This window comes from Somniosus microcephalus, chromosome 1, assembly GCF_052327205.1.
Source record: "Somniosus microcephalus isolate GS21.2 chromosome 1, FLI_Smic_1.0, whole genome shotgun sequence".
NCBI lineage: Eukaryota > Metazoa > Chordata > Chondrichthyes > Squaliformes > Somniosidae > Somniosus > Somniosus microcephalus.
The window spans coordinates 245,047,785-245,075,709 of NC_140987.1; the positions used below are offsets into that span (position 1 = coordinate 245,047,785).

The 27,925-nt window shown below is 44.9% G+C and overlaps 1 protein-coding gene across 2 annotated transcripts in view; it reads left to right on the plus strand.

Annotated features, from left to right (window-relative positions):
* haus6 (HAUS augmin-like complex, subunit 6) overlaps window positions 1-16,348 on the plus strand; it is a 68,752-nt gene extending 52,404 nt beyond the window's left edge. Inside the window, exons 15-17 of one of the 2 annotated variants that reach the window (XM_085991573.1) lie at window positions 1,282-1,417; window positions 7,210-8,562; window positions 15,309-16,348. In XM_085991573.1, the coding sequence (XP_085847699.1) occupies window positions 1,282-1,417; window positions 7,210-8,562; window positions 15,309-15,409 (1,590 nt within the window). In that variant the 3' untranslated portion in view covers window positions 15,410-16,348. Of the gene's footprint in view, window positions 1-1,281; window positions 1,418-7,203; window positions 8,563-15,308 lie in introns of both variants that reach the window. The other variant, XM_085991566.1, reaches the window with a different exon arrangement.
* The last annotated feature ends 11,577 nt before the right edge of the window (window positions 16,349-27,925 follow it).

The following is a 27,925-nucleotide window of genomic DNA, read 5'->3' on the forward strand; positions in this document are numbered from 1 at the left end:
AGAGGACAGTAAGGTATTCAAAACGAGACGAGATGGTGATGGGACTAGTGGAGACAAAAGACAGCTCTAGATTGGGTGTAGAATGGGAGACAGCTGCCATGTGGGAGAGAGGGGGGAAAAAGGAAAAGGGGGGGGGGGGGGGGGGGGAACCAAAACAAAAGTGTGGATAAAAAATATAAGTAAAAATGTAATCGGGGCCGAGGTTATGATCTGAAATTGTTGAACTCGATATTGAGTCCGGAAGGCTGTAAAGTGCCTAATCAAAAGATGAGGTGCTGTTCCTCAAGCTTACACTGAGCTTCCGTGGAACAATGCAAGAGGCCAAGGACGGTGAGGTCCGAGTGGGAATGGGGCAGTGAATTAAAATGACAAGCGACTGGAAGCTCGGTCACCCATACGGACTGAACGGAGGTGTTCCGCAAAGCGGTCACCCAATCTGCGTTTGGTCTCCCCAATGTAGAGGAGACCGCATCGTGAGCAGCGAATACAGTATACTAGATTGCAAGAAGTACAGGTAAATCGCTGTTTCACCTGGAAGGGGGGAGGTAGAAGGGCAGGTGTTACATCTCCTGCACTTGCACGGGAAGGTGCCAGGGGAAGGGGTGATAGAGGAGTGGACTAGGGTGTCTCGGAGGGAGCGGTCCCTACGGAATGCTGAAAGGGGAGGGGAAGATGCGTTTGGTGATGGGATCACTTTGGAGATGGCGGAGGATGATCCGTTGAATGTGGAGGCTGGTTGGGTGAAAGGTGAGGACAAGGGGAACCCTATCGTGGTTCCGGCAAGGGTGAGGGCAGAAGTGCGGGAGATAGAACGGACACGGTCGAGGGTTCGTGTCAACCACAGTAGAGGGGAATCCTTCGTTGAGGAAAAAGGAAGACCTGTCGGAAGCACTGGTGTGGCAGGTGGCATCGTCTGAGCAGATGAGATGGAGAAACTGGGAGAATGGAATGGAGTCCTGACAGGAGGCGGGGTGGGAGGAAGTGTAGTCCAGGTAGCTGTGGGAGTCAGTGGGCTTGTGAATATTGGTCAATAACCTATCCCCAGAGATGGAGAAGCGTCCATCTCTGGGGATACTCCAAATCTATCCTGGTTGCACACCTCCAGTGGAAAGGGCATTTATTTAGGGAAGGTGAGATAATTAATTGTAATTCAGATTATGTATTTTGGCTCTATAGAGGAATATTACCCATTACAATGCACAACTTGGCCAAGGCTTCAAATGGATTCATCCTAACTGAGTACCAAATGCATGTTTATTGGTGAATGATTTCCTTCTACAGGTAGCAGATACTATCACCAAAGATTCACCTGGAGTATCCCAAAAGCAAGATCTGACCCGGGAAGACATATTTGTCTCGCTGGCGAATAATCCCTTTACTGCACACACAGAGCTTCCAAGGACGCCTGAAAACTTGAGTAAGCTTCCTGTAATAGTCTTCACTTCATAGTTTGATTTTTAAATCTAGCCACATGCTAAGTAATGCTGAGTTATGTAAACCATAATTAACTAATTTTCCTGTGTCAATAGACTAGGAAGTACAAGACTTTTGCAAATGTCTATTAAAACTATGTTCAAAATAACCAAGAATTTTAATTTTGTGATGTGGAAGGCAATGTCAGTTTGAACAACTTTAACACCACAAATACATTCCTTTTTAAGGCACAAAAACCCCACAGAAAAAGTGGTCCAACCGTGGCTAACCAGAGAAGTTAAAGATAGTATTAGATCAAAGGACGAGGCTTATACTGTTGCCAAAAAGAGTAGTAAGCCTGGGTATTGGGAGGATTTTAGAATTCTGCAAAGGAGGACCAAGAAATTGATAAAGAAAGGGGAAATGAAAGTAAACTAGCGAGAGACATAAAAACAGACTGTAAAAGCTTCTATAGGTATGTAAAAAGGAAAAGATTAGTGAAAGTAAATGTGGGTCCCTTGCAGGCTGAGACAGGAGAAATTATAATGGGGAATAAGGAAATGGCAGAGAAATTAAACAAATACTTTGTGTCTGTCTTAATGGAAGAAGATGGAAAAAACCTCCCGGAAATAGTGGAGAACCAAGGGTCTAACGAGAATGAGGAACTGAAAGAAATTATTAGTTTAAAAAAAAAGTACTGGAGAAATTAATGGGACTGAAAGCTGATGGTCTACATCCTAGGGTTTTGAAAGAGGTGGCTATAGAGATAGTGGATGCATTGGTTGTCATCTTCAAAAATGCCATAGATTCTAGAATGGTTCCTGCAGATTGGAAGGTCACAAATATAACCCCACTATATTTTTAAGAAAGGAGGGACAGAGAAAACGGGGAACTACAGACCAGTTAGCCTGATATCAGCAGTAGTAGGGAAAATACTAGAATCTATTATTAAGGACATGGTAACCGGGCACTTAGAAAATAATAGGATTGGGCAGAGTCAACATGGATTTATGAAAGGGAAATCATGTTTGACAAATCTTAGTTTTTTGAGGTTGTAACTAGCAGAATAGATATGGGGGAACCAGTGGATGTGTATTTGGATTTTCGGAAGGCATTTGATAAGGTGCCACACAAGAGGTTATTGAACAAAATTAGGGCTCATGGGATTGGGGGCAATATACTAGCATGGATTGAGGATTGGTTAACGGACAGAAAACAGAGTAGGAATAAATGGGTCATTTTGGGGTTGGCAGGCTGTAACTAGTGGAATACTGCAAGGATCTGTACTAGGGCCTCGGCTATTCATAATCTATATCAATGATTTGGATGACTGGACCAAATGTAATCTATCCAAGTTTGCTGATGATACAAGCTAGGTGGGCATGTAAGTTGTAAAGAGGATGCAAAGAGGCTTCAAGGGGACAAGTGAGTATGGCAAATGGAATATAATATGAAGTTATCCACTTTGGTAGGAAAATAGAAAAGCAGAGTATCTTTTAAATGGTGAGAGATTGGGAAATGTTGGTGTTCAGCAGAACCTGGGTGTCCTTGTACACAAATCTCAGTTACAGCAAGCACTTAGGAAAGCAAATGGGAAGGCCTTTATTACAAGAGGATTTGAGTATAAGAGTAAAGAAGTCTTACTGCAATTATGCAGGGCCCTGGTGAGACCACACCTGGAGTATTGTGTACAGTTTTGGTCTCCTTACCTAAAGAAGGATATACTTGCCATAAAGGGAGTGCAACAAAGGTTCACCAGAGTGATTCCTGGGATGTGGGGATTGTCCTATGAGGAGAGATTGAATAGACTTGGCCTATATTCTCCAGAGTTTAGAAGAATGAGAGGTGATCTCATTGAAACATACAAAAGGTCGGCTACCGACCATAGAGCACATGTACCAGAAACGCTGTTTACGGAGGTCACGGTCCATCATCAAAGACCCTACCCGCCCCAGCCACAGTCTGTTCGCCCTCCTGCCATCTGGGAGACGCTACAGATGCATTCGCACCCGTACGACCAGATTTAGGAACAGCTTCTTTCCCAGGGCTGTCATCCTACTGAACTCCACAAATAAACTCTAAAGCCTGCACATCTGCCAATGCACTTTATTATGGTTATGTTTATGTTAGTGTATTACAAGCCAAATGTATGTTGAATGTTTAAATGTCTTAATCTAAATGTACACTCTCGGGAGCCGCAAGCCTACATTTCGTTGTACTGCACTTGTGCACTAACAATGACAAAAGTTGATTTGATTTGATTTTGAAATTTTTTACAGGGCTTGATAGGATAGATGCTGGGAGGATTGTTTCCCCTGGCTGGGGAGTCTACAACCAGGGGTCACAGTCTTGGAATAAGGGGTCGGCCATTTAGGACTGAGCTGAGGAGACATTTATTCACTGAGGGTGGTGAATCTTTGGAATTCTCTACCCCAGAGAGCTGTGGAGGCTCAGTTGTTGAGTATATTCAAGACCGAGATTGACAGATCTTTGGATATTAAGGGAATCAAGGGCTATGGGGATAGTGCAGGAAAGTGGCATTGAGGTAATAGATAAACCATGATCTTAGAATGGCAGAGCAGGCTCGAGGGGTCGAATGGCCTACTCCTCCTATTTTGTATGTTCTGTTCTTAAAGTAACTTTAAACGATGTAGGTACAAAGAAAGAACAAACTTTGCATTCATACCATGCCATGATGTCCCAAAGCTCTTCACAGCAAAGTAATTACTTTTGAAGCATAGTCCTGATCTGCCTCCACCTGACATTACTCTACTCATGTTCAGCTCTCATCATTCCCAGCAAAGGCTCATGGCATGAAACAGCCTAATTGGGCCTGCTGATCAGTCAACTTGGTTTTGGTTGCCACCGAGTGGTATGCTCTGTTTAGTGTCTCGGGTGTTGGTTGCCATTGAACGGTATGCTCTATTTAGTGCCTCATCAGCCTGTTTTCTGAGTGCTACAGAGGCTCCTGAAGAAAAATTCTCACTTGGTATTGACTGATTATCAATAAAGAATTGAGATCCCTTAAAGGTATAAAACAGGTTAAAAGTGAAGACTAAATTAAAATAGTTGAAGAATTTGTATTTATATGGTGTCTTTTGTGCCCTCATGATATCCCAAAGTGCCTCACAACTAACAAATTACTTTTGAAGTGTAGCCACTATTGTATTCTGTAGCCAAACTTGTCAGCCACAACTTTCTATGTGTATTCACTAGTAGCATGTCGCCCATTATCGGAGATTCTACAACTAAACTTACTAACTCGAGTTCAAAAAATAATCAAGCCACAAATGGCTGAGTGCAAAATGAGGTTGGGGGCAAAGTTTATAATGTGCTGATGGTAACCATTAGGGAGTCACTGAATGCAAGGGAAATCCCACTGAAATAGAGATGAGCCAACTTGGTACCACTTTTCAAAAGTGCCAAAACAAACCCAGCTAACTCTAAATCCATTAGTCTTGCACCACTTAGTAGCAAAGTAACGGAATCAAGAGCAAAGTTGATGGTTAACTAATGACAGTCACCATAGTTTCAAAAGGGGAAGATTTTTGCCTGAGTAATTTCCTTGACTTTTTAATTACCTCAAGTGGACATTTTGGCCTTGATAGTTACCCAAGAGGCTGGTACAACAATTTGCATTGTTAAAGGTGACCCCTCCAACAGTAGGACGAAGGGTTGGAAAAGGCCAGAGTTAGAGGGACGCTGGCCCAGAATTTGCTGCAAAAAAAGTGTTAAACCCAGCAATTTGTGGTGAGGAAGAGATGCACCGTGCGGCGTTAGCCTCGCAAAAACTGGAGTTTGCCGTCAACCTCTCATGAATGTCAAGAAATTGCTGTAAATATGCATTGACGTTGCCACAGAAAATTGGGGCTGCTATTTCACGTGTGTATAGACCCTGTTAATGGGGTGGTTTCTATTCCAATGGCCTTCCACTTGAAATTCATTTGCAATTAATAATTGTTTGGCGCATGCCACATAAAGCATGCAATCAGAATGCAAGTTAAACAGGGGACATTATAAAAGGAAGTAAATCCTTCACTGAGGGGAAAAAATACATTAGGGAATGTATCTAAATGATAGAACTGCAGGTAAACAAGAGTACAGATTGGAAAGTGCTTTACTGGAATGTTGCTAATTGAGAATATGTGGGCTGGTAACTTGGCTGGCAAAGCAAGAAATAATTCTGACCAGCAGAGAGAGATCATCAAATTTGATTTGTGGATTCTGACTTTAAAAAAAAAAAAAAAGTCGATGTTAAATTAATTTGAACTTTTCAGGATTTAGTTACCCCCCCCCCCTACCAAACCACCACTTCTAAGTATGTGGGTCCACTAGTGTTTAGAGAATACATAAAACAAGGCTGAGGAACATGAAGGGGCACATTAATTTATTCTGAGCATCATCCCCATAAACGTTGCTTCCAATTATAAGGAACAAACCATCACCATGCTGATTCCACAAGTAACATCAGACTTTGAATTGCTAGAAAATATATAGCTTTCGTGTGTAGGCAGCAGTTGCATTTGGTTCCTGAATTTCATAACCAACTGAACCCTGGGCAGGGCACTCTTATTCATATGTTTGTCATGGTCCATAGACAAAAAAGCTTAGAACTACACATTTTCCGGCATGTAATTCAGTGATATTTTAATAAACTGTTTAAATAATCAGATATCCAAGCTGCCACTTCAGAGCTTTACTAACATTCGACTCCTTTAAATTGCATTGGTTAAGGAGATAAACTATTGGTCTCATCATTCACCAAGGTGTTAGTTGGCAATTTGCAGTGCAAAAATTATTCGAGCTGAACGGTGAGGAAAGAAATCCAACAGCGCTTGCCATGAGATGCCCTGCTCTCAAATTCTGGGCCAATTAGTTTGAGGGTTATAGCACAGTAGGAGGTTAGCGATGGGGAGGGACAAGGACATGAAGGGATTTAAACACAAGGATGAGATGGGAGCCAGTGAGGACAAGGGGGATGCGCAAGTGAGATCTGGTGCAGGATAGGATATGGGCAGTAGAGTTTTGGAGGATAGGAAGCTGACTGGATGAGAACCTGCAGAAGGAGGTAGATGGAATTTGCAAGTGGGCAGAACTGTGGTAGGTGAAATTCAATCGCAGCATTGCACGTTGCTTCATATTTTCTATCTTCTATACTTAATGAATGGTGTGGAACTAGCAATTTGAGACAGAGCTGGGGACTACCAATACATTGACACCTTCTGCAGATTGTTTCAGTACTTACCATGTCCAATCTTTGCAGAGCAGCAGTCAACAAAATAAAAATAATGTGGAGCTATATTGTTACATCAGTGCAAGTCTGAGGCAACTATGCTGACTCTGTCCAATGTTTTGATCAGGCCCTGCCTTTGGGCCTGATTGCTGAGCCCAGGAAGTGCTGCAAAAAGGAACTTAAAGCTGATCTTTAAATTGTCTTCTGATACTGAAGTTTTTAACAGTTTTGAACCTTGCAAGTAAGCAAATTAATGGAAACCTTATGGAGGTATACAAGGTAAGTGGAAATAGGCATGGTTAACCCAGAGCCCTATTTCAAATTAAATCCTAACTATAGGCAAGAGGAGATGGAAACAAACTGATAAAAGACAAGATTGAGTTTGGTGTAAGGAAGCACTGTACACTGAATGAATATTTGGTTTGAGTAAGGTTGATTTGCTGAAATTCACATCCTTTCCCCTTGTAAGATTTTTTTTTTCTTAAATCTCCAAGCATCACTAATTCTTATTGTGTAATTTGTGTTTTTTAAAGCTCAGTAAAACTAATTTGTTGCAGTTACAGATATTAGGAACTCCTGGAGATGTGCAGTTCAGGAATCGGAGCTTGCGCAAAGGAAACACCAGGAGGAGTTTGTATCAACACATCCAAAACACACACACTGTACCAATGACCAAGTTCTATTGGAGCCTGAAGAATCTTCATCTGTCGCATGTATAAACCTGTCTGGGTCTGTTAATGATGAGACTACTCCCCCAGATGCTACTCCCCTTTGCTGCGCTGAAATTGGTGAGAAACACAAAAGCTGGATTGTGTCGGCTGATAGAAAAACATTGCCATCTGTTAGAGGAAGGACCTGCTGTTGGAGTGAAAATGCTTCCAATCTTGATGCCGAATCAGCTGGCTCAAACTGTCACTCCACCAAAAATGAAGAGAAAAACAACCAGTTTCCTAAACCTGATCACCTATGGGAAAAGACCAAATGCAGACATAGTAATTGGGAGAGATCCGGAAAGGGTTGCTCAGATGTTGGATCTGAAGATGAACCACATCACTTCAGTCATAAAGCCACAGGTAGTGATACAGAAGATGCATTGATCAGTAAAATTCTTTCTCCGTCTTCTGGTTCCCAAGTTTTAAGTTTTGATGAAGATTCTGTCTTTAATTTTTCTAAAAGAAGTCTCGCTAGCAATGCGACTTTAACAGATGAGATGGATTCTGATCACTGTCTACAGTTTTTGACACTCGGGAGATTAAGTCCCAAATCTCCAATTAAAAAGGAGAAACTGTCTAAAAATGTCATAATGGAAATGTACAAAAACAAATTAACTTTGGAAAACTCGGAGTCCTTTTCATCCTTTGATACTGAATGTGACTTGGAGTGTACATTACCTTGGAGTGAATCACAGAATTTCATTGCTACACTCTCCAGCTCAACGACGACTCCAAGGCTTGGAATTTTGCAGGAAACTATTCCCGAGGTGCTTGATACTGACAGTTTGAACAGTTCTAAAAACATGGATGCCGCTGAACCGAATAATTCCCACTTGGATCTGCAGGATTTACGCAATAGATTGGAGCAAATGCGCAAGGGTTTTTTGGTCACCAAAAAGTATGGTGGAAGTGAAGAGATAAATTTAATTGAACATATGGGAGCTTCTGATTTCCATAGTAGCAGTGATGGTAAAGATCAATGCAAGTCAGAACTTAATGATGAAATAGACTATGTCAATGAGGAAATAGATAATGCTGATAAACCGTTTGCCCTGGATTCAAAATTTTTGGAAACACTTTCACCAATATCTTTGGAACCCCAAAAGCTTGGTTTATTTCCTGATTCTTTGGGAAGCTCTCCATTGAGTGGCCTGGTACTTGAAGATGACCTTTTTGGCATTTCTGAGCACAGTCCTTCAAAGAGTAAGTATATGCACTTGATTATTAGCGTATAATGTCAGCAGATGAATAGCTGTGATTCTGCTTACAGTAGGTAAGTGGAATTTTATTCCTTGGTGCTGGGTAATTGTTCAAGGCCCATTTTATATAAAGTTTGATATTGTTTGTTTAATGACTTGTTGCTTGTTTGTCCTCTGTGATCCATTTGGTACAAGAACATTCTAGGTCTGCAAAAGGGTTCCTCAAGAGCCAAATGACCAACCCCCCTAAGATAAGAACTATGATCCTGAACTAGGAGTTCTACTTTATCAACAGCAATAGTTTTTCAATTATTCACAGTATAAAAAGTTTAATCTCTCTTTTGTTCATAAGTTGTTAGTTCTGTGTTCTCAACTCTTGTACTAACATCTTCTGAACAGATTGGTCAATGGTCTGTGTATGAAAACACGATCATTTATCCATGGTTTAATATCTATTTGGATTGTAGAGGCAGGTGGTTGCTGCTGAATTGCCTCCCCTCCAGTTGATGAATACTTTTTGGGGTGTGTCCATGCTGTGATCCGAAAGATGTGAGAGTTAATTTATGTATTTTGAGTTGTGGTGCTTGTGCCACTGAATTCTTGGTACCTGTTTTCCTAGTGAACCTGTGCGCATCGTCTATTTAATAACTAACTAGTGACAATCCTCCTGAGGGTGCAGATAAAGGTTGGCAGTACTCTTTGCGGTCAAATTGGCACCAATGATGTCAAACAGTGGAAAATTGAAACAAAGTTGATCCTTTAGCGGTCTTTGTAATCTGATACCCATGCCACGCAGGTCCCGTTCCTCCAGGTCGTTTATTTGAGCAGCCTGGCTGATTGATGGGAACTCGTAGACTTGTTGCTGGCAGCTGGGATTTTTTTTAACCACTTGAATTCATGTGTTCCTTAAGTCCTCCCATTGTGAAAACTTTGTGTATCTGAATCCCCAAGTTTCTCTTTCTTCTCTTTCTTTCCCCCCCCCCACCATTCCTGTGTTTGTCCAACTGAAATGGTTTTCAATGCTCTTCACTGTTAACTGTGCTCTATTTTTTGAGAGATATTGTAGCCCCTTTACCCAGGTCCCTCAAGTCCGAATAACTTTCATTATCTACTGTACTACGGTCCTTTAACCAACTTGCTATTCATGCTACCATATTCCCTTTAATCGTAACATAGAAACATCGAAGATAGTAGCAGGAGTAGGCCATTCGACCCCGTACCTGCCTTCTCCCCATATCCCTTGATACCTTTAGCTCTAAGAAATATATCTAACTCCTTGAATATATTTAAAGACTTGGCCTCAACCGCCTTCTGTGGTAGAGAATTCCACAGGTTCACCACTCTCTGGGTGAAGAAATTCTTCCTCATCTCTGTCCTAAATGGCTTGCCCCTTATCCTTAGACTATGACCCCTGGTTCTGGACTCTCCAGCCATCGGGAACATTCTACCTGCATCTAGTTTGTCCAGACCTGTCAGAATTTTATAAGCTTCGATGAGATCCCCTCTCATTCTTCTAAACTCCAGCGAGTATAAGCCCAATCGACCCAATCTCCTCATACGTCATTCCTGCCATCCCAGGGATCAGCCTTGTGAATCTTCGCTGAACTCCCTCCATGGCAAGAACATCCTTCCTCAGATAAGGCGACCAAAACTGCACACAGTACTCAAGGTGTGGTCTCACCAAGGCCCTGTACAACTGCAGCAGGACATCCTTGCTCCTGTACTCAAACCCTCTCGCTACAAAGGCCAACCTACCATTTGCCGCCTTAACCGCCTGCTGCACCTGCATGCTTACTTTCAGCGACTGGTGCATAAGGACACCCAGGTCTCGTTGCACTTCCCCTTCTCCCAATCTATTGCCATTTAGATAATAATCTGCCTTCCTGTTTTTGACCCCAAAGTGGATAACCTCGCATTTATCCACGTTATATTGGGCAGATGCATGGCAGATGCAATCACCCAACCTGTCCAAATCATCCTGGAGTTTCTCGGCATCCTCTTCGCAGCACACGCCCACCCAGCTTTGTGTCATCTGCAAACTTGGAGATATTACATCTAGTTCCCTTATCTAGATCATTAATGTATATTGTGAATAGCTGGGCTCCAAGGACCGATCCCTGCGGTACATCACTAGTCACTGCCTGACACTTGGAAAAAGACCCGTTAATTCCTACTCTCTGCTTTCTGTCCGCCAACCAGTTCTCTATCCAAGTCAATACCTTGCCCCCAATCCCATGTGCCTTAACTTTACACGCTAATCTCTTATGCGGGACCTTATCGAAAGCCTTTTGAAAGTCCAAATACACCACATCTACTGGTTCTGCCTTATCTATTTTCCCAGTTACATCCTCAAAAAATTCCAGTAGATTAGTCAAGCATGATTTGCCTTTTGTAAATCCATGTTGACTTTGTCCGATCCTGTCATTGTTTTCCAAGTGCTCAGCTATTACATCCTTTATAATGGACTCTAGCATTTTCCCCGCTACTGATGTCCGGCTTGCCGGTTTGTAATTCCCCGCTTTCTCTCTACCACCCTTTTTGAATAGTGGGGTAACATTAGCTACCCTCCAATCCATGGGTACAGTTCCAGATTCCAGCGAATTTTAGAAGATGATCAGCAATGCATCTACTATTTCTAGGGCCACTTAAGTACCCTAGGATGTAGATTATCAGGCCCTGGGGATTTATCGGCCTTCAATCCCGTCAATTTCCCTAGCAGCATTTCCCTACAAATACTGAATTCTTTTTCATTTAGATTTTAGAAAGACACAGATTAATCAAGGATAGTCGGCACAGATTTGTTAAGGGAAGGTTGTGTCTGACAAACTTGATTGCATTTTTTTGAGGAAGTAACAAGGAGGGTAGTGCGTTTGATGTAGTGTATATGGACTTTAGCACGGCTTTTGATAAGGTTCCACATGGCAGACTGGTCACTAAGTTAAAAGCCCATGGGATCCAGGGCAAAGTTGGATTCAAAACTGGCTCGGAGGCGTGAAGCAGAGGGTAATGGTTGATGGGTGTTTTTGTGACTGGAAGGCTGTTTCCAGTGGGGTTCCGCAGGGCTCAGTACTGGGTCCCTTGCTTTTTGTGGTATATATCAATGATCTAGACTCTTTAATATAGGGAGTATGATTAAGAAGTTTGCAGTTGATACAGGAAACTTTCTGATATCCGGCAATGACGGGACCAAGCTGGTGCCGTAACATCAAAAGTGCCGGACATACCAGAGTTAATGTTTAAACATACAGAACTGAGAAGCTCCGTGTGAATCAACAAACCCTGTTGCTTAGCAACAGCTTCAAAACAATCTGCTGCAGCTGCAAGCTTCTGTAGCTGAAGCTGTTGCTATAGTTACAGACCTTGCAGTGCTTGACTGGGGGGCGGGGGAGCAATGAGAACTAAAAAAATATATAGAAAACGGCTCCTGATTTTTGCCGTTAGATCGAGTATTCCGGACATATAACCTCCGGATAAACCAAAGTTTCCTGTACTAAAATCAGCTGTGTGGTTGGTACTGAAGAAGGAAGCTGTAGACTGCAGGAAGATATCAATAAATTGGTCAGATGGGCAGAATGGTGGCAAATGGAATTCAATCTGGAGAAGAGTGAGGTAATGCATTTGGGGAGGGCTAACAAGGAAAGGGAATACACATTAAATAACAGGACACTGAGTAATGTAGAGGAACAAAGGGACCTTTGAGTGCATGTCCACAGATCCCTGAAGGTAGCAGGCCAGGTAGATAAGGTGGTTAAGAGGCATACGGAATGCTTGCCTTTATTAGCTGTGGCATAGACTACAAGAGCAGGGGGGTTATGCTTCAACTGTATAAAACACTAGTTAGGCCTCAGCTAGAGTACTGCATGCAGTTCTGGTCACCACATTACAGGAAAGATGTGATTGCAGTAGAGCGGGTACTGAGGAGATTTACAAGGATGTTGCTGGGAGTAGAGAATCTTGGCTATGAGGAAAGACTGGATAGGCTGGGTCTGTTTTCCTTGGAACAGAGGAGGCCGAGGGGAGACTTGATTGAGGTGTATAAAATTGAGGGGCCTAGATAAAGTGGATAGAAAGGACCTATTTCCCTTGGCAGAGGGGTCAAAAACCAGGGGGCACAAATTTAAAGTAATTGGTGGAAGGTTTAGAGGGGACTGGAGGGGAAATTTCTTTGCCCAGAGGGTTGTAGGGGGTGTCTGGAACTTACTGCCTGAAAGGGTGGTAGAGGCAGGAACCCTAACCACATTTAAAAAGTACTTGGGATGCCGTAACCTGCAGGGCTACGGACCAAGAGCTGGGACGTGGGAATAGGCTGGATAGCTCTTTGTTGGCTGGCTCGGACACGATGGGCCGAAATGGCCTCTTTCCGTGCTGTAACTTTCTATGTTTCTATGAATTCTACCAACAAACCTCCAATGCAGCACCTTATCGGACACCTTTTGAAAATCCATATGCATGACATCATCTGCATTTTCCTTATCAAAACACCCCCAGTCCTTTTTTCCTTCTTTAAAGAATACTAAATTTGTCAGGCACTCACTACTTTCAAATCCATGTTGGCTATCTTTAATGCATTGCTTTCTAGGCGAGTAATTTTATCAATATTGCAGCCTCTGAGCTTACTGGGGTTTGATTTTTGTTTGGTTTGGAAACTCTAGCATGATGGGAGTTAATTTGAGGCTGACTGGTTTATATAGCCACCTGGTTTATCCCTTTTTCAACAGTGGCAATCCACCAGTCCTCTGACGCAACTTCCAATCCAAGGATGTTTGAAAGTCTATGGTTGGGGTCTGTTCCAGTTCCTTCTCATTTTAGGATGCATGTCATTGGGCCCTGGTGACCATTCTACTTTTGAGTTCCACCAGTTGTTTTCACCACTTGTGCCCTAGTTTTGCATGTTTTATCACTTAGCCTCCTTACATAGTATAATCCTCCACTTTAAAGATTCATCTTTTTTTTCAATAATAAATTCAGACTGCATTCCATTGACCTGAGTCCCTGGAAAAGTTCAGAGGAGTAGGAACATTTCTGTTCTTACTCCTCTGAACTTTTCCAGCACTATCCTTTTGAAGGACATTACATGAACTACTGTATTTCAAATGTGGCCTCATTGATCTACAAATTAGAAACCTTAAATATCCTCCATGCTGTACCTGATTAACTCTAACAGTTTTACATTGTCCACATTAAAACTTTCAAAGAATGATGATTACTCCAAGTTCTTTTCCATCTTTGATAATGGACATCCTTCCTTTTGAATGCTGTGAACCTTTTTATATTGTCACCTGTCGACAGTTAACTATCACTCATTTTTGTTTGAAACGGTGGAACTACCCTCCACAGATTACTGAATAATGTTAACAGCAAATAGACCGAGAACTGACTACTGTGAAGCTCTACTCAACAGTGTATCTCCGTCAAACCCACATCCAGTCCATCAGCAAGATAGTCTACTTGCATCTCTGTTCATATCTCAACTCCTGTGCCATTGTGGAATCCTCCTTCATGCCTTTGGCATTTCCAAACTTGACCTTTCCAGCATTCTCCTAGGCCAGCCTTCTGAGCTCTAGCATGTATAAATTGCAACCCATCTAGAACCCTGCCACCCCCATTTTCTGCTCGTGTATCAACCCTATTTTTGCCCTCTATTGACTTCCAGTGCGCTGATTTTGAAATTGTAATATTACAAATCCCTCTACTGCATTGGCCATCCTACAGATTCCTTTTGCACTCTCCACTCTTCTGACTCTCTGGTTTTCTTCCTGCTATACCATTGTTGGCAGAGCTTTGAAACCATTCCATTTTGCCCCATCTCTCTCCACTTTCAAAAGCTGCTTTGGTAATCTGCCCTAACTCTTCTCTCTACCCATACTAATGGTATAAACTCCTTTCTGTGTAGCAACTTGGGGCATTTCCAATTTGAAAGGGCTATGTAAATAATGCTTGCCTGTTTCTGTAAATTCTGTTTACCTGCAGCTTTGGTGCCAGGCCTGACACTTATTTATTCAACTGAACCATGTCTAGCCATATACTTGACATGGTTTTGACAGTGGGCATGTGCAAATTGTATACTATGTCCAGTTCAACTGAAAAATACAACGCCATTCTAGATATTGTCTTACTTGGATTAAGTTATCTGAAGAAAGCATTTTGAGCCAAAGAACATTGTTGTTCAATGTTCCAGGACTCTCATTGGTGGTGGATAGTATTGGAAGGAACTGGAAATGACAGATTCAGAGTTGCCACAGAAATGAATTACACCAAGTATATTACCTTAGGTGCATTTTTTTTTGTTTGCTTCGATAGTGATTTTGTTTGTGGCAGAGACTGATGTGCACTTAGACTGAAACCTGCAATTTACCTCTGCAAGGCATTAACCTATATAAATAAGACAGTCAACTGTGTTGTTTCCTCTGGAAAATCCATTATATTGAATAGTGGATGGCATCTCTTCAGTATTGCTCCATGTTGAGGCAAGACCCATGAGGAAATTTAGACTTTGCTGCAAATGGTCCATAGGTGAACCATTTATGATCTGGAGATGCAAACTAGTGTATGCATTACTGTAGTGTTGTCAAGCTGGAACACCCTCCATTACTTCAAATTGGTCCAACCACCAGTAACTGATCTGTAAGCACCACGCACTGTGTTTTATAGCTTCACTGCTTACAGTGATGCTGCCTTTTAAATGATACTTGCTGATAAACAACTTTTTTGTTTTTGTGTAAGTACTAGTTTTAATTCTTTCTTTTTCAGATGAAGAACCAGAAAGGGCATGTGCTACCAATTGTGAAAATTCATACACCAGTCAAGGCACTTTCCTGGCTAATGAAGTGGGACAGTTAATAAACTTTTAACACGGACTGAATGTTGCAATGGGTTACATACTAGTATTTCATCTCTGACCTGGAATCAAATCCAGCCTAGACTGTTGGAATGAAAGTCTACTGGCCTTGGGACCCTATGTGAAATAAGCCTCAAAACTGTTTTTAGCAGGGATGGGCCAATCTAGCTGGTCTTGAAGCAGAGCAGAAGTAATTTTACTCCATCTCGCCATGTTATGCCTGACCTGAGCATTTGTTGATGGCTGGGTACCTGAAATGGAAAATAATTCTGTTGACCAGCAGAAGATGTGGCGTTCCTTGATGAAAACCGAATTTGGAATTTTAAAAACTTTTTTCATGCATATTGTACATTTGAATTTATACAGAAGTCACTAACTAACTTGCAATTGCAGCTGTGAACTTCAGTCTTGGACAGTGGGTGGCACAATATCATTTTACCTCGGACCTTGGGTTCTAATTAGTCCAATGTAATGGGATGTGAGGGTCCTAAATTAAATTGTTTGTGGTCTCCAACTGTACAGTTCCAATGAAATACATGTCTACAGCAAAACTGTCCATTTTAGTATTAATTAGCAATCTTTGAAATGTCACTGGAATGACTGGTGCCTTTGGGCTGTTCAGTAGTTTTGGGTTAAGGCACATTATTGGAGCAGAATCCAGAGAACTTTGTTCTGATTGTAATCAATCTGTAGCTGCCCTAGGCATGCTGGAGACTGACATTAGGTGTAGAAGTTGGAAATGTGTCCTGAGTGATGCCATCCTTCACCTGAACTCACCCCCAAAACATTTAAACATCCTCCAATCCATTTGTCACTTTCTTGGTCTGCTCCTTGTTCTATATTTTGTACTACAAATCTTTTGTACTTGCAATTAGCAAATGTAGCATTTGTAGTTTTATAATAAAGTTTTTCTTTTTGTATATGCATAAATTAATTGTTGGATTATCTATCACTGATGGTTTCTCTCATCTTTGTTTTAAGACTACAGGTATGGTAAACTCAGGCCTTGCCACTTTTCAATCATTCAACTTCAGCTGGGAGTCTGGAATTAAATTGTGACTATATACAGTTACAGGTAATTACTTGGGTGTAAAGCAGGGTACCCCTTTCAAAAATAAACCAGTCAATTTTATAATTTTGATTGGTGCCAAAATCTAATATGCAAATTTTACTGTTGGTTTCGTAGCAAAGATGTATGTAATTTATGTTGTAAATTTATAAGTTAACTGATATTACACTGAAGTACTTGTGCACAAGCACCAGCTGGATGTATTCAAAGACAGCAGGTAAGGGGCAGGGGCTGTATGTAAGAGCCCAAGTCAGTTTCCTGGATCTATTTGAAGGAGGCTCTACTTTTCCAGGCAGGTGGTTGAAGACCTGCAGCCTTCTGTAATAGGACCTGCTACCTGCCAGACCATGGCATCATGCTGTGCCATTGGCTGTCAAAATCACTGGTTCACTCTAGCCTGCTACAGGGGACATTTCAGTCTGCAGTACACAGCTGCTATAAGTGGGCCCTCCATGCTCAGTTTGCCAGGGCTAACCAGTGCATCATATTCCCCAACGCACTGACTTGCAGCAATGGCTGGCTTCCCTTGCATCCAAGAGCCCAGCCCGCAGCATTTGTGATTAGGAAGGATACCACTCAATATCTCGCCTCTGATCACAGAACAGGATCATGGAAGTTTGTGCAAGGTACCCACACAGTTGTCATGATGGCTGCTGGGGGACAGGATACCTCCTGTGGCTCATGACCCACCACACAATGCCCTTGATCAACACTGGTTTAATCACATGTAATTGAGCACACCAGTAGGGCTGCTGAAACAGGTTTAGGAGTCTGCACAGGTCTAGGGGCTCCCTACAATATGCCCATAGTGATGTGCTGCATCCTGCACAACCTTGCCATAGTGGCCTGCATTTGGAGGAGGCAGAGAAACTGCAGCAGTCCTCATCAGATGAGGGTCACTTTGCACCAAGAGATGAGGGATTGAACAGCTCGTTCCTGTGCCCTCTGAAATTAAACAAAGCCCCTTTACCTTAACAGTCCTTGCTACATCCTTGCTGCTCCCTTAATCCAGCTAAAGAACACTGAAACCATTCAGCCATCTTCTATATAAATGACATGCAGAGCCAGAAGCTGCTGTTAAACTGCACTGCAGACCAAAGTGCTAAATGTGATTACACTGATATATTTAATTCCCAATGCAATACTTGACTTCATTTCTCACCCAAGTTTCAACCCATGGTTCCTTTTTATAAAAGGTTACAAATTATTACTCCCACGAGATAGTAGATTCAACAAAGCTGGTGGAAGGATGCTGTTGTTCAAATTTGGACCCTGGAGATGCTTGCAGCGGGTGGCTGAGGTAGTGAAGGAGCAGCTGTCCTGAGAGAGGGGCCACATGGATTGATCACAGTTCCACTCCCATGGGGCTATGGTTCATTACTTCCACTGATTTGCAGGAGTGAACACTACAGAAGCTGAGTGACTCCTTCAAAGTCTCTATCCGGTTGTTCGAGGTGGACTTGTTTCTCCAAGGTGGAGTCCAGAGCCTGCATGGCAGCTGTTTGAGCTTCCAATAAAGCTGTAAAGGCTGGTGACATTGGTTCTGGTTATGAGGGCCCAGATGCAGTGTCTCTGGAGGTGGCCACATTCTCCAAGGTAGACTGCAGACTGGTGATGCCTTGCAAGATGACACCATACTGGCTGGAAGCAGACTCCCATTCTTTCTATAGTGCTGAAACTCCTTGGCAGGTCTTCTGACATCTGGTATAGCTGCTTGTGAGACAGCTGGGTAAATCGGATGGGTCGGGTCCAATTCCACGCGGTATTCTGACCAGCCCGATTTCACCTACGGCCAGGTATCCCTAGTGTGTTCCACGGTGGAAATATTGGCTGCGCGTGTGGGAGTCATCGTTGGCAAGAAGGTCTGCCTGACCTGTACCGGAAGGATCCCGGCTGCGCGATGGTGGTGGATCCACAAGTTAAAGAATAACTTAAAAGACGCTTCATCCACGTGGGTGCGAATGGACAATAACACCCACTGAACTGTCACTGCTACGGCAGAAAGGACAATGGGACAAATGGTGGGAATCCGAGCAAGGGATTTATGTGGGGATCGAAGGAGGCTTGCCCCGCAGGAATCTCGGTTGTCTTCTCTGCCGCCTGGCAGGGGAAGGGGATAAGGTGGGGCTCTCACATACGTTCATGCGTGGTTTTTCAAGGGGCAGCCCCAGTTAAAGCCACGGAACTGGTGGCACGCACCCGCAAGCCGTTATCCACCTAATAGGACACCCCGGGAAGGGTGCCCTACCACCACTAAGGGACCTGGGAATGGACTGGTACTAGTGCCTACCGATCAGGTGCTGTACCAAGGGGTACACTACGCGGTGGCCTCGGTGATCTTAAATCTCACCGAGGTCCGTCTACCCGAGTGGTGCCCCAAGGAAACAGAACAGTTATACCAGGCCCTCTTAAAGGACATGTTCGGGAGGTTTTACGAATTTGATTTTTCTAGTGGGGATAGGACTGAACTCTACACTACACGCGAGTTTTTGGGCGACACGGGGAGACAGAGAAGAGGTATTTTGGGTGATACTTTCACCGCGTTTAATACTGGGACTTCTGTCATCAACTCTTTAGATGACATTGAGTTACAGACCCAGATAAATGAGCTGAAAACACAGCTAAAGGGGATTCTCATGGATGAGAACAAAGTAGTGAGCTCGGAGTTGCATGAGGACCAGGCTATGACAGTCCATTTGAAGGAAATCATAGTAGAGTTGGAGAAGCATGCAAAAACGGTAAATGCTCTCATACGGGAGGACAGGAATGCGTCTGACCAGTACTGTACGGGGCATGGTTACTGGGCGAGGGCCGCAGTAATCTGGAGGACCTGAAACAGGGTTTGGTCCCCTCCTGGATCAGTAACAAACACCTCGCCGCCCTCCACCCGTATGAAAACGCATTGAGCCCGTGCCAACTCCGGCTAGCCTCCGAGGCTTATCCAGTTCCCGTGGACTGTGGTCGGTCTAACCACACAGTCATGGGGGTGGTTGTTAGGATGCCGGTCATGGGTAGGACAGCCCGACCCGCACCGGTGTACAGGGTGGAGAATATTGGAGTGATCCAAGGGGGTGCGCACATTCGTTTCGCCGCGGTCCCGCCTTACGTCATCAAGTGGGAGCACGAAATGACAGGCACGGACCTTTCAGGGTGCCGGAGCCGGGGAGCACACATAATCCTGTGTCCCCAGCACTTGAATGCCTTTTTAAGACCGCAGTGTGGGTTCAGAGCTGCTGGCGCGAAACCTATAAATTGCACCATGGAGGCGATGGCACAAGGCCACGTTCCCCCCCAGGTGGCATATATAGGAGGTGGGACCTACTGTGTCACCACCGGCGCGTCCCACTACCGGCACGGACAGCACAGCTGGTGTGCGGTGAGTGATAGCAGTTTCTGTTTCAAACCCGAGGCAGAAGTTCAAGTGGCCCAGGAATGAATTGTCCCCATCCCGGAGCCCTCGACCGTTCACCTCACGGTTAAAGAGAATGTAACCAACTTGTTACAGTATGTAGCACACTTCGGCTACGAGATTCCCCCTCTCCCTGAACACCTCGCAAAGCTACTGAAGGCCATAGTGGTTTCCCAAAAACACTTTTACACCCTAGAGCAAAAGACGATAGATATAGGGTCCAAGATTTTGGATATAGTGGTTCCACCGTGGTGGGACATTTTTGAGAATGTAAAGGTCCCCTCGTGGATCCGTCTGGCCTCCCACATCCTGGTGGTGTGTCAGATAGGGATCGTACTGTACCTAGTCTGCATGCAGTGTAGAGGGAGGGGTCGGTTGACACAGTTCCGCAACCAAAGAACTTGGCAGGAACACTACGTGGGAATCAACGGGGATTCGTCTGCGTAAACCCTCCCAAGGGACTCTCTGTACTATGAGAATTCTTGCGGCGCGGTTGTTAATAAAGATTGTGAATGATGAATGTACCGAACTGAGCAGGGACGTCGGAGCCCCTCCATGTTTGGATGTAAGTAATGTAATGTACTTGGTTGATTTTTCCTTTTCTAGCTGCTTGTGTACACCACGGTCTCGCGTTATGGGAAGTGCGATGTATCGCGGGTATCTGTAGAGGGGAGAGATTAATCTAAGGGGAAGGTCGACTAAGGAGGGCCAGAATTATGATACGTAATGGAATTTTCAAGAAAAATTATTATGTATCACGGGGGTGTAGGGAGTTTGCAAAATTCCCCCACCTCGCCTGCTTTCCGAATCAAACAAAGTTGGCCACTTTTTAAACGTACAAAATGGAGTTCTGGGACACGTGACCAGAAAGCTGCTGGAAGCAAGTCATTTTTCTCCCCAGCAACAAGACTGGAGACAGGGCCTGGAATTCCACAGTCCCAATGTGGATTCCAGGCCAGACATGGAATTGAATATGTAATAGCAAGTCGCCAGTAGGCCGGTAAGAACAATGAACCTGGTTGCACTGCAATCAGGGTTAAGCTAGTTAAAACTATTATCGGGCCCATCCTAACAGATCCAATCATATCAGAAACCGTTTTAGAGGACTAGGCACCAGAGACACCATTGTGTGACTGAAACCAAAAACAATGAGGGCCGGTGATGAGGCCGTTAGTGGGAAATCGGCTGTTTTGCAGCCATTTACAGTTAACGAAGTAACCTGGGACACCTCTCGATCTGGGGGAGGCAAGGCAGATCGAGAGAGTATAACTTTTTAGCAAGCAGACAGAAAGAGCAGTTGGAGACACTTTGACTTGGAACACACTTCGGGAGAGATAGCTTCTACACTTCACTTCGATTTCATCCTGGGACTTCGCAGCGAAAGGAAAACTTCAAGGACTCTACTGGGAGAAGCAGTCTCCAAGACGGGGAAGACTATGCGCAGCAGGCCCATGCTTTGGTAAGCAGGCGAAGCTCCCGGTCCGTACTGCCTCCCGATTTAAACCTGAGTGTTCCCCCCGCACCCCCCCGTGTCCACCACCTCAGGCAGGGATTCAGAGTGGAACCAGGAAGACGGGACGGAGTGCACCATCCCGGTACGGACCGGAGCACAGAGCGGGCCTCGCTAAACGGCGCAGCCCGACCCAGGAGGGAAGCCTTTTCGCCCAGCCAAGGAGGAAGATCCACTACCTGACTGACGGGAGAGTGTGTGGCCAGTGCACACTGAACTTTACCAGGCCAGACCAACTAAAGCTGCAGTCCCAGGACAACCTAAAGGCCTTTATTCCAATGCATTGGGTGAGCATGAGAGTCTGACCCCCCTTTAGTTCGACCTAGGTTAGGGATAGTGTAGGAGGTGGGGATAAGGCTAAGGGGAGTGTTAATGTGTGATACCCCTCGATGTGTCGTACTCCTTCCCGCACTCGCGTGCCCTCTGTTTTGAATATATATTCCTTTTTTTTTTCTTTTTAAAGTGTATAGAGCTGTAGCCTTGGTTTAGTATCGTTGAACCAATTAATTTCTTTGCTTGCTTGCTTTTTATTTTTCTCTCAATAAAACCGTTATTATTTTAACCTTTCACCTGCTTGTCTGTCTCGAGCTTGTTATTCTGCGCATCAGCTGCCTGGGAGGATGCCAGTGTCAGAACTAAGTGGGAGTGTGGGGACGCCTCGAAAACGTCCACTGGGTCAGGCCTGGGCCAAACCGACCACCCAACCAACAACCCCTACACTATCTCCAACGTGTTGTCACCTCCCAAATCCGTGCCCATCTTTCCCACAACTCCATGTTTGAATCCTGCCCCTGCCGCAGCACCGAAACAGCTCTCGTCAAAGTCACAAATGATTGTGACAAAGGTAAACTATCTCTCCTCATCCTTCTTGACTTTTCTGCAGCCTTTGATACGGTTGGCCACTCCATCCTCCTCCAATGCCTCTCCACTGTCATCCAGCTGGGTGGGACTGCACTCGCCTGGTTCCATTCTTATCTAGTTAATCGTAGCCAGAAAATCACCTGCAACAGCTTCTCTTCCCGCTCCCGCATGGTTACCTCTGGTGTCCCCCAAGGATCTATCCTTGGCCCCTTCCTATTTCTCCTCTACATGTTGCCCCTTGGCGACATCATCCAAAAACACAGCATCAGTTTCCACATGTACGCTGATGATGCCCAGCTCTACCTCACTACCACTTCTCTCGATCCCTCCATGGTCACTAAATTGTCAGACTGCTTATCCGACATCCAGTTCTGGATGAGCAGACATTTTCACCAATTAAATATTGGGAAGACCGAAGCCATTGTTTTTGGTCCCCACCACAAACTCCGTTCCCTAGCCATTGACTCCATCCCTCTCCCTAACTTCTGTATGTGGCTGAACCACACTGTTCACAACCTTGGTGTCGTATTTGAGCCTGAAATGAGCTTCTGACCACATCCGCAGCACAACTAAGATCGCCTATTTCCACCTCGGTAACATTGCCTGTCTCCGGCCTTGCCTCAGATCATCCGCTGTTGAAACCCTCATCCATGCCTTTGTCACCTCTCGACTGGACTATTCCAATGCACTCCTGGCTGGCCTCCCACATTCTACAGTACGTAAACTTGAGATCATCCAAAACTCGGCTGCCCGTGTCCTAACTCGCACCAAGTCCTGTTCACCCTTTACCCCTGTGCTCGCTGACCTACATTGGCTCCCGGTTAAGCAACGCCTCGATTTCAAAATTTTCATCCTTGTTTTCAAATCCCTCCACTGCCTTGCCCCTCCCTATCTCTGTTATCTCCTTCAGCCCACAACCCCCCGAGATAGCTGCACTCCTCTAATTCTGCCCTCTTGGGCATCCCTGATTATAATTGTTCAACCATTGGTGGCCGTACTGTCTGTTGCCTTCTAGGCCCTAAGCTCTACAAATCCCTGTTTAAACCTCTCTACCTCTCTTTCCTCCTTTAAGACGCTCCTTAAAACCTACCTCTTTGACCAAGCTTTTGGTCACCTGCCCTAATTTCTCCTTATGTATCTGTCAATTTTTTTGTTTTATAATATTCCTGTGAAGCGCCTTGGGATGTTTTACTATGTTAAAGGTGCTATATAAATACAAGTTGTGGTTGTTGTTGTTTGGTGAGTACTAGGAACTAAATTAAAGAACAGGACCTCAAGGGTTGTAATCTGGATTATTACCTGAGCTATGCGCAAATTGGCGAAGCGATAAGCAGATTAGGGAGGTGAACATGTGGCTGAAGGAGTGGTGTGGAATACTGAGAGCAGTTCTAGGCACCACACCTTAGGAAGGATATATTGGCCTTGGAGAGAGTGCAGTGTAGGTTTACCGCAGTGATACCTGGACTCCAAGGTTTAAATTACAAGGAGAGATTACACAAGCTAGGGTTGTATTCCCTGCAATTTAGATGGTTAAGGGGTGATTTCATTGAAGTTTTCAAGATATTCAGGAGAACAGATAGGGTAGGTAGAGAGAAACTATTTCCACTGATTGGGCAGTCTAGGACTCGGAGGCATAGTCTAAAAATTAGAGCCAGACCTTTCAGCAGTGATATTAGGAAACGCTTCTACACAGAAAGGAGGGTAGAAGTTGGAACTCTCTTCTGCAAATGGCAATTGATGCTAAATCAATTGTTAATTTTAAATCTGGGATTGATAGATTTTTGTTAACCAAAAGTATTAAGGGATATGGGGCAAAGGCGGGTATATGGAGTTAGGTCACAGATCAGCCATGATCTCATTGAATGGTAGAACAGGCTCAAGGGACTAAATGGCCTCCTGTTCCTATGTTCATGGCTGGGCCCCTGAATTCCTCATCTCTGTCCTCAGCAGAGCTAGGAGAGAACCTCATCCTCTTGCAAGCTCTCTCCTAGGCTGCTTAATCATGCTGGGTGTTTCACCACATGCAGACTACTTTTACTTACTGTTAAACCCACACATAGGCCCCGATTTTCGGCTTGTGTGGGAAATGGTCGGGTTTCCCCGAATGTGGGGTGTCTGACACACATAAAGTGTCAGCCAGCTCCACGCAATTTTCCCTCGTGGCCAATTCCCAGCATGTGGGAAGCCTTGCTAATTGTCCAATTCGAGTCAGAAATCCCCACAGTATGATGTCATCATTCGTGGTGTGTTCAAGGTCCATAGCAAGCACTGCATCCTCTGAAGGCTTCCAAACAAACCATACAGGATGGCAGAGGAGCCTGCAGCAGCTGTGGCCAGTGCCAGACCCCGAGCTGCCTTCAAATTCGACGAGGCTTCACTGCAGGCATTATTGGATGGGGTAAGGGCCCACAGGCAGGTCCTCTTCCCTAGGTCAGGGATGAAGAGGCCTCCCACTGAGACCAATGCTGCATGGATGCAGGTGTCAGAAGATGCCAACTCGCTGGGAGTCACCAGAAGAACCTTGGCATTACATCTCTAACTCCTTCCTTTACTCCCCCACAGTACCATCCAGAGCCCCCGTCCTCACTGTGGAGGAGGAAGAGGCTGTGCAGCCAGACTCCTCCGAGGAAGCTCCAACCTCTGAGGGCGCAGCGTCAGCAGAAGTAAGCGCACCCAGCACCAGTGCAGACACTCACACCTCGGGGGGACCTTCGGGACAGAGTAGTGTTGTCACCTGGTGTTTCACAGCTCACAAGTGAGCCTCAGCAGATTCTGGAGACAGGGACAGCAGTGGAGAGTCCTCGTCGGAGGGCACAGGACTCTGCCAGCTCAGCTCAGCTGCGCTGCATGTCGACCCTCTGCCTCTGGGTCCATCCGCAAGAGAAGAGGTGATGGATCTCCATGCACAGATGCAGGAGTCTCTGGCAGGTTTTGTCTCCAGGGTCGCTGCGAGTGTGGAGCGAATGGAGGAGTCCATAGCGACCATGAGCAGAGCCTTTGTGGAGTCATTAGCGCATGAATGCATCACCATGGAAAGGTTGGCAACCTCCATGCAGGAGATAACGCGCCAGGGTACGGAAAACATGGTGAGTGCTCATAAGAGAATGACATCTCTTGAGCGTTGGCCATCTGTTGAACAGAGAAACCAGACCTTCATGGAAGTCCTTCATGGGAAACCGCCCGACGGCGGCCAGAAAATCGACCCCATAGTGTCAATGTCTGCTGGTGCTTGCGAGGGATAGAGCATGTGACGACATATCGTCTGGAAGATTGTCTGCCACCGAGGTCTGAAGGGTCCAGGTGCTGAGAAGGACCTAAAGGAAAGGGACAAGTGTTAGCATGCCACTGAGAGGCTGGACATTAGCAAAATGCAACAATAGGCCAGCACCCTGACTTTTCCCAGGCCATTAATGTCCAGGGCTTCCTGCTCTGTTTGGTTGAGGTGTATTCCCGTTTCGACCTTGGGCAGCCTGTTGGGAACTGCACCTGTTCCCAGAAATGCCCGGCATTCATATTAAAATTAGGCTATGGAGGTAAAATCCGCCAGGCCTCACACAGGTGATGTAATGAGAGCTCGCTGCTCTCCCCGTCCGCCCAATTCCTGCCCAGTGTTAAAATTGTGTCTCCAGTGTCAGCAGCCTGAGCTATGAGAAAAGACTGGTGTCTTTGACATTTTAGTGAGGTGATCATACAAAGTTATACAAGATAGTAAATAGTATGGAAAATAAATGTTTTAAATTTAATTGTGGGAATAGGACAAGGGGACACAGCTTTGACCTAGTAATAGGTAACTTTAGGACTGATATCAGGAAATTCTTCACACAGAGAGTGAAGAACACTTGGAATGGGCTCTGGGTAGAGAAGTGGAAGCGAAAACCATGGTTGCATTTAAGAAATGCCTAGATTCTGCAATGGGGGAAGCTTTAGGGTGCTTCAGGATGTATAGCCTAATAAGAGCTGAATGGTCCTCATCCATAATTAACTTGTGAAAATTTTCAAGGAAAATCTTGCTGCCTTTTGTTGACTCTCCTTTTGTGAACTAGGCAAAATGAATGCTTTGGACAATGATCTCCAATACAACCTAAACCAACATGAGGAGAAAGTAATTGGGTAGCACATTGTATTCCCTTAATGGAAGTCGTGCTCCCACATAGTTTTAGGATAAGGCAGTGAAGTCTCTATAGTAGTGGACTAGCAACCCAGAGGTTGAGTTCAAAAGCTCTGACATTGAATTCAATAAATCAGGAAATAAAATGATCATGAAAGCTAAGGGTTGTCATCCCAACTGGTTTAACTAAAATCCTCTGGAATCTGACACATTTGTATGTTTTTTTTTGAATTGCAGTTTTAATTTAAACTATTTTCCTGACCTACCTTTTTTTGTTTGTGATTTTACTTCCAAGATAATTAAAGATTATGTGAAGTACAGCTGCACAACAATAATGATACAAATTTTAAGCAGCCTAACTCTATTGGTTAAATAAAAGCTACACACTCCACTCATTTGTTCTCAGGGTGTCAGTGATCATGACAAAGCCACATTTATTCATCCCAAGTTTTCCTGAGGTGATGGTGGGCCAGTTTCTTGAACTACTACAGTCCTTATCCTGATGGTACTCCCATGGGGTCAAGAAAGGCTGTGCCATTGCACCAACGCTCTTCTCGATCTTCCTTGCTGCAATGCTCCATCTCACCCTCAGTAAGCTCCCCACTGGAGTGGAGCTAATTTATAGAACAAACGGGAAACTGTTCAACCTCCGTCGCCTCCAGTCCAGATCCAAGGTCGTCCCATCCTCTGTCGTCGAATTACAGTATGCAGACGATGCTTGCGTCTGCGCTCACTCGGAGGTCGAACTCCAAACCATCGTCAACACCTTCACCGAAGCGTATGAGAGCATAGGCCTTACACTAAACATCCGTAAGACAAAGGTCCTCTACCAACCTGCCCCCGCCACACAGTGCTGCCCCCGATTATCAAAATCCATGACAAGGCCTTGGACAACATGGACCACTTTCCATACCTCGGGAGCCTACTGTCAACAAGGGCAGACGTCAATGACAAAGTCCAACACCGCCTTCAGTGTGCCAGTGCAGCCTGAGGAAGAGAGTGTTTGAAGACCAGGACCTCAAACCTGGCACTAAGCTCATGGTCCACAGGGCAGCATTGATACCCACCCTGCTGTATGCCTCAGAGGCATGGACCATGTACAGCAGGCACCTCAAAGCACTGGAGAGGTACCACCAACGCTGCCTCTGCAAGATCCTGCAAATCCATTGGCAGGATAGGCGCACCAACATCAGTGTTCTTGCTCAGGCCAACACCCCCAGCATCGAAGCTTTGACCACGCTCAATCAGCTCCGATGGACGGGTTACATTGTCTGCATGCCCGATACGAGACTCCCAAAACAAGCGCTCTACTCGGAGCTCCGGCACGGCAAGAGATCCCCAGGTGGGCAGAGGAAACGCTTCAAGGACACCCTCAACACCTTGAAAAAGTGTAACATCCCCACCGACACCTGGGAATCCCTGGCCCAAGACCGCACAAAGTGGAGGAGAAGCATCCAGGAAGGCGCTGAACACCTCAAGTCTCTTCGCCGGGAGCAAGCGGAAGCCAAGCGCAGGTAGCGCAAGGAGCACACGTCAACCCAAGCACCCCACCCACCCACCCCTTCAACCACC